Source organism: Aythya ferina (assembly GCF_964211825.1).
Source record: "Aythya ferina genome assembly, chromosome: 9".
Classification (NCBI taxonomy): Eukaryota; Metazoa; Chordata; class Aves; order Anseriformes; family Anatidae; genus Aythya; species Aythya ferina.
In genome coordinates this window covers 2951408-2966577 of record NC_140305.1, presented here as the reverse complement: position 1 = coordinate 2966577, position 15170 = coordinate 2951408, and the positions used below count along the sequence as shown (strand labels likewise).

General features: G+C 36.5%; 1 protein-coding gene and 2 long non-coding RNA genes across 5 annotated transcripts in view; 2 read left to right on the top strand and 1 right to left on the bottom strand.

Moving 5' to 3' along the window:
• Nucleotides 1–15170, top strand: part of LOC311441775 — a 333528-nt gene that overhangs the window by 249610 nt on the left and 68748 nt on the right. The gene's annotated exons all lie outside the window — the stretch shown is intronic.
• Nucleotides 698–6020, top strand: LOC311441078. Its single transcript, XR_014695784.1, has 2 exons — nt 698–834; nt 926–6020. It is a non-coding gene; the product is annotated as an uncharacterized lncRNA (long non-coding RNA).
• PLOD2 (procollagen-lysine,2-oxoglutarate 5-dioxygenase 2) overlaps nt 5371–15170 on the bottom strand; it is a 49249-nt gene continuing 39449 nt past the window's right edge. For 2 of the 3 annotated variants that reach the window (XM_084528719.1, XM_084528717.1), the window contains 9 exons: nt 14491–14616; nt 13116–13254; nt 11888–11950; nt 10553–10666; nt 10071–10136; nt 9004–9108; nt 7939–8085; nt 7574–7699; nt 5371–6527 (listed from right to left, as the gene is read on the bottom strand). In XM_084528719.1, the coding sequence (XP_084384845.1) occupies nt 6372–6527; nt 7574–7699; nt 7939–8085; nt 9004–9108; nt 10071–10136; nt 10553–10666; nt 11888–11950; nt 13116–13254; nt 14491–14616 (1042 nt within the window). In that variant the 3' untranslated portion in view covers nt 5371–6371. The remainder of the gene's footprint in view (nt 6528–7573; nt 7700–7938; nt 8086–9003; nt 9109–10070; nt 10137–10552; nt 10667–11887; nt 11951–13115; nt 13255–14490; nt 14617–15170) is intronic. The other variant, XM_084528718.1, reaches the window with a different exon arrangement.

The window sequence follows — 15170 nt, the reverse complement described above, 5'->3', positions numbered from 1 at the left end:
GTATGAATTTTTTGCTAACTTATCAACTCACAGACAATTCCAAGTAAAGGATACTTTGAAGCTGTACACACGCTCACTCCAGCTGAAATTAATACTTGTATCAGCAACCTGCATTCACAAATTCAAATTATTGCTTAAAATCTATTCAAAAACAGATTTCTCTATTTGTCTTTAAACTGTTAGCCTAGAATAACTTACTTGTCATGGAGTTTTAATGCCAGGCCCGAGCCCCATTAGGCAGCAGTGCCACATGCAGTAGCATGCCCAGGGAGCTTCCTGGCTGAGAAATGATCACAAGGCTGCAAGTCCAGCCACATGGTCAAATACCTATGCTTTATGCTAACTCATATTTTTGGTTGTCCATGAAGAGAGGACCCTTCAGGAAGCATGTCTGTAGCTACTTCCTGATCTTTTTTAAGAATTATTTTTAAAGAATGCTAAATCCACACAAAAATAAAAATAGGCCTTCAGGGTGTGGTATTTGGACAATATTCCTGAAGTGCCTCCTCAGGGTTCTGGTCATAAAATACTCCATGCAGGGAGTAGCTTTGACATCTTAATGGCTGTAAAGTTTCCCTTTCCTCTGCAATATAATTTTATTTTATTTTTTTTTCCAAAAAAAGAGCTTCTGTTTCCCAACATTTGAATGGTGCTGTAGCTTTATAATGTCCTTTTTGTTCCTTTCAGACTAAAAGTAAATAAGAATGGGACCAACTTGGCAAGAATAGAACCATTTATTTGCTTAAGCAACATTTCAAGAATACCTGCAGAGCTATTTTGGAAACACACTGGTATCTCTATTCAGCCTTCCACATCTGCGTTTTCCAGCTTCAGGTAGGTTATGTCTGCCTATCGATGCAAAATGCACAGCATTTCTCTCACCTCTGTGTTCAGCTTGTATCTTGTTTTCCTACTTCTCCTTTAGAATTTCTTTTAATGTGGATCAAGTTCCTGGAAAGTTCCTTTATGTCAGTTTATTTACATAAAATCAAGTCTTGGCTGCGTGCTTCCCTGTGCTCCCTAGCTTTCAGAACGTGGGAAATCCCTTTTTCCAAGTTTGAGAAGCACAATGAAAAACATCCCCTTTGTTGAACAAGACTGAGATACAGCCAGGCTTCGGAAGAGATCAAGCATGGATTTGTGTACATTCACGTGGACTGACAGATCATGAGGTGAAGACTAAAAATCCTCACTAAACACATACCACGGCAGTGAAGCAGCTCAGTGGTTACCTGCTCCACCAACCACATGACAGGGCAGGACAGAAGGCTCATCTGCAGCACCAGGGGAACGGCATTCACAGTGGCTCACTCTGTCCATCTCATTCCACTGGCTCTATAAACTGAAAAAATAAATAAATAAATAAAAGAGTGATGAGGGCACAGGCAAAGAGAACCAAGAGTTCCTAGCTCGTGTGGCCAAAACACTCATACACATTAAAGCATACTGCTGCGCAAGTACAAGTAAGAATTTTCTCTTGTTGCAAGTAATGCTATCAAGATCTCTATTATAATTCATGGTGGCACAGCAAAGTCTGAGGCAATATGAATCTGGAAATTTTAAGGCAGAATGTTTTAGGTATTAGGACCTTGACTGCCTGCCCCACTTTATGTGGTGCGTGTTTTAAAGAATGACCAACTTGCTTTATATATCTCATGATCCCTTGAGCTTGCAGAAGCGTCTCAGAGATTAGTCTCTACGTTGGCTGTGCCAGAATTTCAGCATTGCGTTGTGCACCCACTCACTGCATTCACCACTACTCCAAATTCTTCTAAGTGTTAAAATTAGCTTTTAGTAGCTTATACTTAACCCTTTCTGCCCCAACTTTCCAAAAGCAATAAATTAGTGAGGGAGAAAGCAACCAACAATCAACTCTCTACACATAGCAGCCTTAGAAGCATATCAAGAAATCAACTGCTTCTCAGGTCTCCTTGTGCTAGCTTATGGTCAAGGATCATGCTGTGCAGCTGTGCCAATGCTGCAGTTCTCTGGGAAGAATTTTGAGGTTTCCTGAGCACTGACTCATCACCTCCTCATTTCCCCCTCCCAGGAATCACTAAAAGATAGACATCAATCTGTAAGTGGGATGTATTTACGCAGATGTTAAAACCTATATCAAATGGGAATATAACTACAGAAGACAGAAGAAAAAAAAAAAAAAGAATACAGGTAACAAATAAAAGGTTTCAATTAAGACAAGAGAAGCATTTCTTTCCAATTGTGTATAATGTTTGATTTGTATTCAGGATTTTGAAAATTGATAGTGTTACAAGTTTCTCCATTACTGTTGAACAAGACAGTCTGCTTCATTAGATCCAGAATTACTCATTAAGGGGGGTTTTCTAGAGTTCTCCAAGTATCTTTATCTCCTTATTTCCTACACATTGAAAAGAAAGCTGTTGTGGAAGCTCTGCTTTGAATCAACATTTATTCCATGAATACTGTAAACTGGAGAAAAGACATGGAAAAGGCACAATCAATTTGACTATTATTGCCTTACTGAAAATCCATCTTTCTTTTGGTCTTGTCAGTCTTATTCTTATCAGTTCACAGTAAGAGTGGAGCAGCAATACTTTGGGGAAAAAAAGTGACAAATATTCCTCGTTGTAAGTGATGTAAAAGATTAAAAGTGTGAAAGTATTACTAAGTATTCTGAATGTTATTTAGAAGTAGCAGTCTCACAAATATGAAGGCAATCTATATCCTTTCAGTTAAAGTAGTTAAGAAATCCTCTTTATCCATATACCCCCTTCTACCACCTCTTCCCCACATCATAATCTTAAATTCAAGTACTTCACAGTGAAAATGAAAAATAAAGCCAGCAAAAGCAAAACAAAACAGGTACTTCACAAATGTCTCATCTGTTGCAGAGCACCTTCATGTCCCTGTACTCCCAAGGTCTCTCATACACTTCTGGGATTAAAGTTACTGCTTTCTTTCTGAGGCACATACATGTATGCATGTCTCAAAACACACACTGTTAGGGGACTGAAAAGCCTTTTAAAACTGCTTTTAAAATTAATGAAAGTTAAAAATAGTTTCTGAACAGTGACAGTTGGAGCTAGTGCACTGACATAATAGCAGTGTAGCAAAGCTTTCAGAATGAATTCAGGTGAACAATTAAGACCTTATTTCCTGGTATCTGTTAGTTCTCAAGAATTGATTTTAGACAATTCTGTACAATTCAAGCAAGTGGACAACCTTGTCAAGAACTTTTTAAAAAATATTTTTTTTTTTAGTAACATGAGCATGGGTATACACATCTCTTCCAGTGAGTGTGCAATACATTAAATAAAGCATTACATCTGCAATAAGATTAATAGATGAAAACAAATTTAACAGTAAGCACAAATATTTATGTTGTGGGGGGAAAAAGGCAGAAAAAAAATCTAATGTGACTGAGTAGTATGAAATACATAAAACAAGTCATGAAAGAACACTTTAAAATCTTTCCATGTTTTGTGTTAAAGGATTGTCTTTTTTATTGTTGTAGTTGCAGCTTTTCAAGAAAACTCCATTTAGAATTAAACTGTCTTTAACTGATCCAGTGTTAAATAACACTACTCCGTTCTGAGTTAGTCTAACAGACTGCAGGCAAATGCTCAGGAAAAAAAAGCAATTAACACAGGCTGCTTTCATTTCAAACTCGTTAAGATTTTGTGGTCTGTAGTATTTGCCCAAGCACAGGCTATATATCCACAGACGCTCACTAAGATGTGTTTTGCGTCTGGAAACAAAGTTGGGGGATATATTTGTCAACCTCTGATTATTATCCTGAAATGGAGAAGGGTTGGGAAATGTATGGGAAATGAAAGCAAAGTTTCCTGTGGGAAAACAGCTTTTTTCAAGCCAGCTCACTTGTGTATTATCAAAGTTATTACTTTTTGATGCATTTGCTTCAGTGGGACGAGGTATGGTTACAACCTACTCTTCAAAACAACCTGGTATGGAAATAAACATGCTTATTTGGCGTAATATAGTCTTTGAACTTCGCTCCCCATCCTCTCAGCTCCAAGTAGAACTTCCATTTAGTAGAACTTGATATGAAGCTTCTTCAGCAGGTAAAAAGTGATTTACTATTTAGATCCAAAGCCTCTCTACTAAAAATGAAGGAAAGTTGGGCAGAGACAAGAAACATGCATCCTGCTGGGGTTGTTCTGAAAGTGTAACGCAATATTTGGTTCATAGGTGCCAACTCACAAGAGAAATAACTTCGACAGTAACAAAGCAAATAAGCTGAAAACCAGCACCATCTTGGGAAGCTTCTAGCAATCTAAGTGCATCTAGAACTCATTGAAAAACAAATTTAACTTCTGTAAGAATAAAGACAATATGCAAAAAACCCTAATACATTCAAGCAAAAGGTGTGTAGTGGGTTTACATGGCAAGGCTTGGGTAGCAGGAGTGGCTTCTGTGAGAAGGATCTAGAAGCTGCCCCATGTTTGATAAGGGCCCCACTGCTGACCAGAGCTGTCAACAGCAAGTGATGTTGTTTTGCACCTCTGTGAGAACGCATTTAACACAGGAAAAAAAAAAAAAAAAAACACTGCACCACACAGCAGCTGGGAGAGTGAGACAAGTGAGGAACAGCCTTGCAGGTGCCAAGGTCAGTGAAGAAGGAGGGGGAAGAGGTGCTCCAGGTGCCAGAGCAGAAGTCCCCTGCAGCCTGTGGTAAGGACCATGGTGAAGCAGGCTGCCCCCCTGCAGCCCATGGAGTACCCACAGTGGAGCAGGTGGACCTGAACCAATGGAGACTGCAGCCTGTGGAGCAGATTCCAGGCTGGACCTGTAGCCAGTGGAGAGGAGACCATGCAGGAGCAGGGGACCTGGCAGGAGCTGCTGCCTATAGGGGATCCAGGTTGGAGCAGCTTGCTCCTGAAAGATGGACCCTGTGGTACAGACCCATATCTGCAGCAGTGCTTGAAGAGCTGCTGCCTGTGGGAAGCCCAAACCAGATCAGTTCATCAAGGACTATATCCCATGGGAGGGACCCCACAACACAGGAGATAAGAGTGACTGAGAAGGAGCATCAGAGAAGGAGAGCTATAGACTGACCATAACCTCTGTTCCTCCGTTCCCCCTGTGCCTCTAGGGGAGGAGGTGGAAGAAGGTGGATGGAGGCAAAAGCATTTTTGGTTTCTTTCCTTTGTTTCTCACTTCTCTAGTGTGTTAGTAAGACTTATTGCTTATTACTATCTCCCTATACTGAGTCTGTTTTGCCTGTCATGATAATTACTGCATGATCTCCTTGTCCTTACCTTAACCTTTGAGCCCTTTTCATTGCATTTTCTCCCTATTCCTCTTTGAGGAGGGGGAGTGAGAGCAGGTGTGGCAGAGCTCAGCCACCCACTTGAATAAAACCACAAGGTGTTACATTAATTTAAAATTACCCTTTATTTTTCACAAGATTTTCCAAGATGTGCATTTTGGCACGGTAGACTTTGAGATAGTTTGCTTCAAGTTTCTTTAAATTACAAACAGTAGATACAGTAGGAATATTTTAAATGTATTTCTTTAAAATAAACAGCAAGTTAAGACCCTTAGGTTTAAAAGGGACTTCCACAATTTTTTCCTGATACAAAATTCAAGTAACTTTAAATACAAGTAGAAAATTGTCTTTATAAAAGATCCTGCTATTAAAATTTACCATCACTGAAAATAAACACCAAATTTCTAGCATCAGTTGGGTTCAATTACATACTTAGAAAAATAACTATTTTAAGTGAAGGTCACTTGGTGAAGAGAAGTAATTTTAACACATTGAGTTCTTAAAACAAATGATAAAAACATTTTTCTTAGCTGAATTATTTAATCATTACTCCATCTCTGCCTTTTTTTTCCCCTAAAATACTGAAATGTGTATCTTTAAGTGAATTAAGAAAACAGGCTACTGAGATGTTTTCCCTTAAATATATACACCCATCTCCGGAATTATTGCTTAACCCCAATAAATGCATGACATTCACTTTGTTTTTAGGCTGTGCTTTTTAATTAGTTGGTACCAAATATACACACTACACGATTTTAAATGTGTCACTTGAATAAAAACCACAATAAGTTTCAGATAATTTTGCATCTAGGATTTTTCCCAAAATAGAAAGATTCATTGTAAAATGATTTTCCATTTTTCCTCCTTACCTACTCTTTAAGACAGCAAAATGGAAAGATAAGCAGGACGTGTTTACTTTGTGACTCAAGGCTCAGAGCAGATACTGAGAAATTTAAAAACTTTTTTTGTTCTTTAGCCCAAAGTAACCCTGCTGTCTAGGAACAGTAACTTAATTTCTTGTATCACCTTCTTCCAGAAGAAAACTATAAATAAATGTTTAGGTAAAGAATCAAACACTGGTGTTGAAGAGGGCAAAATAAAATTATGGGTCAATAAACGATACTGCAATGTATCTTGTGCCATTCAAGATAGGAAGTCCTTCATGTAAATGAGTAAGTCTTCCTGGGTGCATGAAGCTCCATCCTTTCCTGGGTGACTCAATGGAGCAGTTGTACCTAAGAAATTTACATCCACCTCCCTGTAGCAAAAAAAACAAAAAACACCACACTTATGATAAATATTTATCCACAATTTAAAATGATAATAATAGGCTGTTACGGTAAGTTTTGTTTAAACTATGCATACTATTGTTCAAATTACTGTCTTCTGAGCAACTCATAACAGGCAAGCTTTAGCAATAATTTAGACTTCCCCTTACTTTAGCATTCCCTGGATAACAACTCATTCAGTCAGCACCTCCGAGAAACAGATTTTCAGTAACATTACTGCAAATGATGCAGAGAATAGCAAACCAATGTTCATAGGCCCTGTTCTAGAACTGCATCTCTATCCATGACATCATGTAAACAATGCTAATTAAATTAGTCTAGCTGTTGGTTTCAAGCTGAAGCAATATTTTCTAAAGGAATAAATTTGAGAAACATATATATGGATGTTAAGTGCAAGTACAAATAATACAGGACATGGCCTTATAAAAAAGAGGGTTAAGTTTCTCTACCAGTCAAAGCTGGATGTTACTGTTACTACCCTGTTTGTCTCCATTTCCTGAGGGCTGTTTCATTTGAATAAGTATCACAGCAAAAAATTTATCTTAGGGCAAAAAGAGAAAGTAGTACAACTGTACTACTTTGTCCTTAGTGAAAGTTTCGGTTTTGTGTCTGGCCTAAAGAAATTTTTAAAAACAAAAAACTGTAAAGAAAAGCCATTTAAGAGAACTTGGTAGTATTTAAAAAATGGAAAAAAAATTGTATTTCACTACATTAATTGTTTCAGAAATGTTAAAAGTGAATATCTCCAAACTTTTTCCTCAACTCCTTTCCTCCATCATCTAAAGCCATTTTGACCAACTCAACTTTAGTGCATTAACAGGCACAGATCCTGCAATAGAGAAAAATTGATTCTTATCAAAACCACCAGGAAATAAAATCTCTCTGCTTGCATTGCATATCTTTTCCCCTTCGACACAGCTTTTCAGTATATCCATTTGGGCTCTAGTTTGAAAACAATATTAGACAACTCCAAGAATGACTTTTTTTAAATTCAGTAAGTTTGTTGCCAACTTACTTGAAAATCCTCCCCTACTTTGTTGAGTGCAATATTGATCGTGAACGTAGAGGAGTCGTGATGAGGTCTGAGTGACCGCTGTCTGTCAGGGCTGTATTTTACAACAAAATTCAATAAAGCATATCCCTGAAACAAAATATATAGTCAGACTTCAACATGCAAACTTCCAAGTCACACATAAGGTTTTTTGTTGCTGTTGTTTTTGTTTCTCCATTTAAAGCTGAGTTAACAACACAATATTCATCTATAATTACTGCTACGTGGCTTGTAAATGTGCCGATCAACCTAAATATGATACAGTTGTTAAAATACTTAGAATTAGTAATTGCATTTAGAGATTATCTGCAATACTTTTAAACACATACCTTGGTATAATAGCCAGCAAACACTTTTAGTGTCACTGGTGCAATGAACTCTCTTATGAAATGCAGCCATTCATTATCCAGTCCAATTTGCTTCATATGAATATCATCAGTTGGGACGTTTTCATAACCTCCAGAAATACGGCTGTCCTAATGAAAACACCATAAATAGTCTTGAAATATGGGCATGGAATGCTTCTGGCACTTCTACAAGCATTCGTGATTCTGCAGAGCAGTGCATATGTAAGTTTAACATACAGTAATCTCACAGCTAACTGCTGTGAGTAATTGCTGAAGTATCAATGATCAAGAACTGGATGGTTTTTAGAAGGTGAGTGGACACCTGCCTTTACAGGCAGCACATCTAAATGTGCTGCCTGTAAATAAAATCAGTTCCCTAGTGAAACTCTTAATTATTGAGATGTAGATCAGATCAGAGCACAGGCCTCAACTGTCACGATAAAAATGTTAAAATAATTTTAAGATTAAATAAGATTAAGTATGCTTATAATTAAATATGCTAAAATTTTAAGATAAAAGCATTTTAAGAAGCCTTTCTAGAGGCTACAACCTGCAGTAAAATTGTGACTGCAACATATCTCCTTTCCAAGCATTTGCAAAATTGATAGACCTTTGTTTTTAGAACTTGGATTTAAGCAGTAGTTATGAATACTTATGAATACTACTTTAAGCAGTAGTTATGAATACTTTGAACCTGGTGCAAATACAAATAGTATCTTATGACACCTGTAGGTAACCACTTAGGGGGGCAAGTCTGACAAATCAGGATTTGAGGTGAATGAGTAAAACTTCTCTGAACAGTTAAAGATCAGCCTTGGATAACTACTACAGCAGCTGCAGTACTCCTAAAGTCTGAATTTGCTACTTTAAGGCTAATTGAGGAATGTCTCAAACTACTGAACAACAAGCTACGTAGTAGACAAAACAAGGCATTTTTATACCATGCAGCAGATGTCTTGGGTCATTAGCATTTGTTGGAAAGTTTATTGCAGTACACTATGACTTATTATAAATGTACTCTCAATGTTTATAGAGGCTGATACTTACTTGGTGTTTTCCGCCAGACCATTGTCCAAAATGTTCCATTTCTTCTACCAATTCATCACAGGCAGTGTCAGAAAATATAGGAAACCAAAAAACATCCGGACATGGCTATGAAAACATGAAATCTACATTCATCTCTTTTAGTGGAGTTAAGTTACAACAGTTACCTTTTTATTTTCAGCTGTAAAACCAGCTCATGCCAACACTTTCACTTTTTTGGTCACTAAAGAATATCAGCCATTCTCTTCTGAGCCATAATTCAGATCTATTTAAATAATCAAGTTTTGTCTTGGTCCACAAGTGTATTTTCACAGAATGAAGCAAAAGCTATGAGCTACCTTAGAAGTTGTGACTCAGCTTTAACAGCTGCGCTAGTGCACCCAAATATTGTGTCTTGGTTGATTTAATAGCCTGAGTCTTTTACATAAGAACTATTAAGAAAAACTGTTTCAAACTTAACGTTTTTAAATACAAAAGCAATTTATCCCAGCTTTTAATGAAGCCAAGTTTATTAAAACACTGTGCCTAATTGTCACAAAAATAGTCATCCAACACCAGTAAACAATTATCATCATAAAAGCACTGTGTCCAGCCCAGTTACATGAAAGCAAGCAGACAGACAGGAAGGAAAAAAAATACTTAGTATCCAGCAAAAGGCTTCATCTTGGGTTGATGGTTACCAGATCTTATAGAATCCATAGGGAAATGCAAACCCCAAGAAAATCATCTGTAAGAGCTTGACTTTACTAGATACTAAAACCACAACAATCTCTTACAAAAATTTTATTAGGTCTTTTGCTAGTGGTACTAGCTTACTCAAATAAGCTACAATTTTATTCTAGAGACGGCAATTACTTCTACAATTACATTAATCTGAACAATCTAGCAAATTATTTTTTTTTTTGGACTTCTAGCATCTCAATTTTCACTGACAAATTTAGTAGTGATCCAAAACAAACTGTTCTGCTGCACACCAAAGCATTGGCATATAATAGCTGTTTCCATGCTAACTTATCAGTCAATCCCCAAAATAAGACAAGTAGTCTTTGTCTAATGATAGTTATACTCACCTGTTCTACTATGTTATCCGTGAAGATCTTTGAATAGTTGGGATTTATGTAGGTTTCCTTCCAGTCCTGGCAAGAATAATTTTAAAAGATTAAGAATTAATCTACTAAAGAATCATTTGTTAATTTGTAGAATCATTAAGAATTCATCTACTAAAGAATCATTTGTGCTCTGTTCGTGTGCTCTATGGAAAGCACGAGAAACAATTAAACAATTCCTTATAACCACAAAAGAAATGAATTTCATCATGTCTAAATCATGAATCCACAGCCTACATCATGGCCATATCTCCAACTCCTTACTGCAGTCATCAGTGGACTTTGATATTGTCAAATGAGTGGTAGAGAACACCACTAAATATACAACCAATATTTAGTGCACAATACACACGTTTTCTGCATAGTCTTGAAGTTCCAAGTACTTTATAATACATTGTATTTGAAAGTATTTGAAAAAAGTGTTTAATCAATAATTAGATGCATACCACAGGATTTTCAAATATCTGCCAGAGGTCATTGTTATAGTGGGAAGTATTGTAATTGGCTGTGGAAATAAGTCTTCCAAATTCATGTCTGTTGGTGATGTACATGAAAACACCCTACACCAAACAAAAAATATCATTAGCAAAACCATCCATCTTAGCAAAATACTTGACTCTAATCAAAAACTTGATTTCTTGTTTACAAGCATTGAATTGAATATATCTTTCAAGACAGTTAAACAAAGACATATTATTCATAGTGCAAAAATATACAGAAAGGAGAAAACAGACAAGAGATTGTTTTCCAGAAAACCTAAGCAGCCACACTAGAAGTATCTGTTCTCAAACTGAAGATATTCACACGAAAAAAAAATCAACATCTAAGTTTTAGTTTCTAACTAAAAGCCAAGAGAACAAGCTAACAGAAAGTCCTAATGGAAATCAAAAGAAGAAACATTATTTCAGAGTATTCACTGTATCATCCTGGTGAACTGGCCTGAAATAAAAAAAGGTATTTGCAAATACAGCACAAGAATATTCAGATCAGGGTGCAAAGCGACTAAGCACTTTCAAGTATTATCCCCTTAGTAAACATTGGAAAAATATGTACAAAATATGAAGTGTGGTAATACAGTTTTATTATCAAACTGCTAACAGAAGATATTAAAAACTATTAAAAACTTGATTAGCAATGGTAGCAGAAAATATTTTAAGAAATTGAGTATTCATTAAGTTTACTGTTTTTCAGACTTAAATCTCATTTCAGAAGCATTTGTGACCTAAATTTGCAATAAATAAAGACATCCCCATTTGGATATTATTATTTCTTGGATATTTTTATTTTCAAGTTTTTGTCTGAAAAAGAGTTAAATTGTTAGAACGATAATGATTGTTAAATACGTGCCCTATTTTGGGCACCTATCAAATCATAAAATAGCTGCAGCAGGGAGAATAAGGAAGATCTGGCTCAAGAAAAACAGCTTAAAACGACACTGATTTCACAGCTACCCTATGTTCATGGAGGGACCCTGGCTGACCTGGCAGGAATTTTAGCTTTATTCCGTCCTAGGCCTGCTGAATCAATTTTATCTGCTAGAAAACTGCTTTAGCATGCCATGACCCCAGGAGCACTGAGAAACAATCCTGGGGAAATAACAAGCATAAGTCATTTGAAGCTGGTTGTGAAGAACCTGTGCTGTTGCAAATTGGAATCTTACAAGACTAAAGAGAAAGCTGTAGTGATATTCTGTGAAGAGTAAGTGGACAGAGGAAAAGGATCTTCCTTTGGTAGAATAGCACTGCATGTAATAAGAACTAACAAATAAAAAAAATCAACACCTTTGGGGGTCTGAGCATATGGAATGTTTCCGAAGAAGGGGAGTCTTTTTCCCTTTGTAAAGTCTAAAATGAAGGAGAATCATCACATCAGTTTTCTGATATAGTTTCTTTTTTTTGTCCAAGTACTACTAGGTTTCTACAGTTACAATAGGGAAATAGCAGCCTTCGATCAAAAGCTGATATGCCTTTACAGACAACATGCATCTCCAAGCAAAGCTTAACATACAAGTCAAAGCTGTTTCCACCAGCCCCTTCTTATCTGCTGCAATACAAAAACAAGCATGTACCAAACAATCTTACAGCACAGACCAGGAAAGAAAAAGCAATTTCCTGATGAGCCACAGTCAGATTAGTTGAATGAGTGCATGGGAAGCACAAGTCTGCAATAAATGATGCTGAGAAGGTTTGAATACAAGAGAATTGGATGGGGAGGTTGAGGAGTCAGCACAAAGAAAGGAAATCATGCCTTGTTATGGGGGGACAAATTAATACTTGCCAACTTTTCTTGTTCAATTCAGCAGAATTATTTTTCAATGCTATAGTGTCTGGAAATAGGTCTTGTTTAGCTCTTATCATTTCTGTGCTGAAACTAGTGTAAATATCAGTAGAAGTGTGGATTTACATACTCATTTTTACAGTACAAGTTAAGTTTCTCATTAGTTTACTGGAAGTAACAAGTTTCTGATAGTTTTAATCAAACCTAGAAAAATTAATGAGTAATTCATATCCCCTAAGAAGATTCCTACCATACCACATCTGTTTTTTTATATTATTGTCCATTACTAGATTAAAAGTGTATTAACTTATAAAATTGCAGAATATTCCAACTTAAGTCTTCTAGAAGTTTCACATTCTATCAAAATGTGCATAGTAAAGGTGTGCGCATTGATAAATTTGAAGTCATGCACAGCGGAGAAGTTGAGCTTTCTTCCCTCCTGTTGAGGTTCCACCACCAAGGAAGGTCTTTAACCTCAACAGGAAGTTTTAGCATGTTTAAATAAATCAAAACTACCACATAGTCAGTGCACTGCCACTGGAAAAACTTTTAATCTGTTCTTCTCAACAATTAAAAAAAATACACCTAAAATGTTCTGTGTCACAAAAATTGGCCAGTACTTTGAATTAGAAGTAAAAATTTTAAAACCAAGATTAAGTGAAATGGTCAAGTATAGCATAACACAAAGAAGCCTGTGTGCATTTAAAGCAAGCCGTTATAGATGTACATTACCATTTCCCTGGCATTCCTGCAGAAAGCCATATCAGGATCCAACTTATCACGTGTGAAGTAGTTCTCTTTCATCTCTGATCTAAGGGTTTGTCCCTTAATCAAGTATACATTTGCCATATATGGAATATTCCATACTCCTCTGTAAAAAAAGGCAAATAACTAGTTTCACAATAATTCAGGAGTTGGACTCAATCCTCACAGGTCCCTACCAACTTGGGATATTCTATGACTGATTTGTTGTCTATTCTAGTAAATCAGCATCTCTGTATTTGCTGGTAAGACAAAGCAAGTTTCAAGGCAATGAAGCTAAAACATTCCCAAGACATCTGAAGAATTACAGCTGTGCATCAAGAAGTCACTTCTCAAATGTGAGTGTAGGCTGTAATTCAATTTCTACAAATTATTTTCATAAAAAATAAGGTCAAGTTCCCTGAAGAGAGTTTTTAACTACAAATGTACTTCATGTTTCCATATTTAAGGCAAACTCTTAAATTATACTATTATTCTACAATGGCAGATGGAAAAAGTAATTCTGAAACAGATTTTTAAATGAGTTGAAAGACTGTACTAAGGCTTCACACAGCTCATCTGACCCCCTCACATAAACACCCACTGACCACAGCAGGCCATATATTTATGTGAGTTGGGCCAATATCAACAAAGCAGTGCTGCTATAATGAATGCTTTGCAGATTCCCTCCCTCCCATGGCCAGGCCTCCCAGCACCATGAGCACATCTTTCAGTGCTATTGAGAACAAGCCAGTTCTGTTCAAGCAATCTGTTTCAGACCTTTTTGTTCTTCCAAGGGCAACAAAAAGACATCACCACATGGGAAAGTCAGGCTTGGAAGACCTTACATAATATTCATTTAGGGTAAGGACAAGCATAAAAGGCTACAGCAGAAAAATGTTTCTCAAGAGGTCTGTAGGATATACTTGACATTATACAAGAAGAAACACCAGAACAAGGAAGTTGCAATCATTGTCACTTGTTGATTAAGCATTTGCCTCAAAAAGATGAAGACATATGATGAATGCAGAGATCATTTTTGACTAAGATTCCTGGGATCCAGTTGTTTTTTGCTATTTGTTTTGCTATTTTCTGTATTATACACTACCAGCATAACCAGACAGGTACTGGTAATGATTATATCTATGATGAATAGCTCATGTTTGCTTTTTTTAATTTCAAGATGTGATCTTGGAAAAAAAAGAAATAAAAGTTTCTATGAAATACAAAAAGCTGAACAATACAAATAACTTAAGATCCTTCAGAAATAACACAGAAATAAGATTGTATAAAAGTCATATAAAGTATGTTCCTAACAACCATACATGGGTACCTTGACTTTAAAAATTAGCTTATAATTACTTACACTCTTTTCCCTTGGACAATATCAACATAATCTTCTGACCGAGCATAGTAGCCATCTGGGCTCAAAGCACCCCAGAAATTGGACCAAAGCTTCCCATGACGTGTTACAAGTGGAGCAATTATCTTTCTGCAAAGTGACATTGAATTAGAAAACATGAACTGTGATATGTAAACAATGTCAAAATATACCAGCTTTTCTCACCTCAGAAAAGAACATAGTTAAAACACCAGTGACTGTAAAACCTTATAGCAGCTATTCTGAACTTGAGCCAGATAAAAAAAAGCATTCAGGCTCTCACATTCCAGAGATAAAAAAAAAAACAGTATAACAGAAGCAACAATTCCTATAAACCAAAGGTGATTTGAATTTCCATAATCAAAAAAATACTACTTACAGCACAGTGATATAAAAAGCATCACAATGTCAGAGACAAGAAAAAAACAATAAAAAAGGGTGAAACTTCAGGTACCAAAGTTATTCCAGGTTGAAAATTAGCTTACCCAAAATTTAACACTGAATCAAAATAGGCAAGTCCAAGTATGTGACATACCAGAAATACCAAATTTGTTACCAAGAAGCAAACACCACCAACCTAACATGGGGAGTTTCAAATTGGCAGAAGTGCCCAGACTGGGTACCATGGCGACAGCATATAGATAAGCAGGGTCTCCTACTGGGCT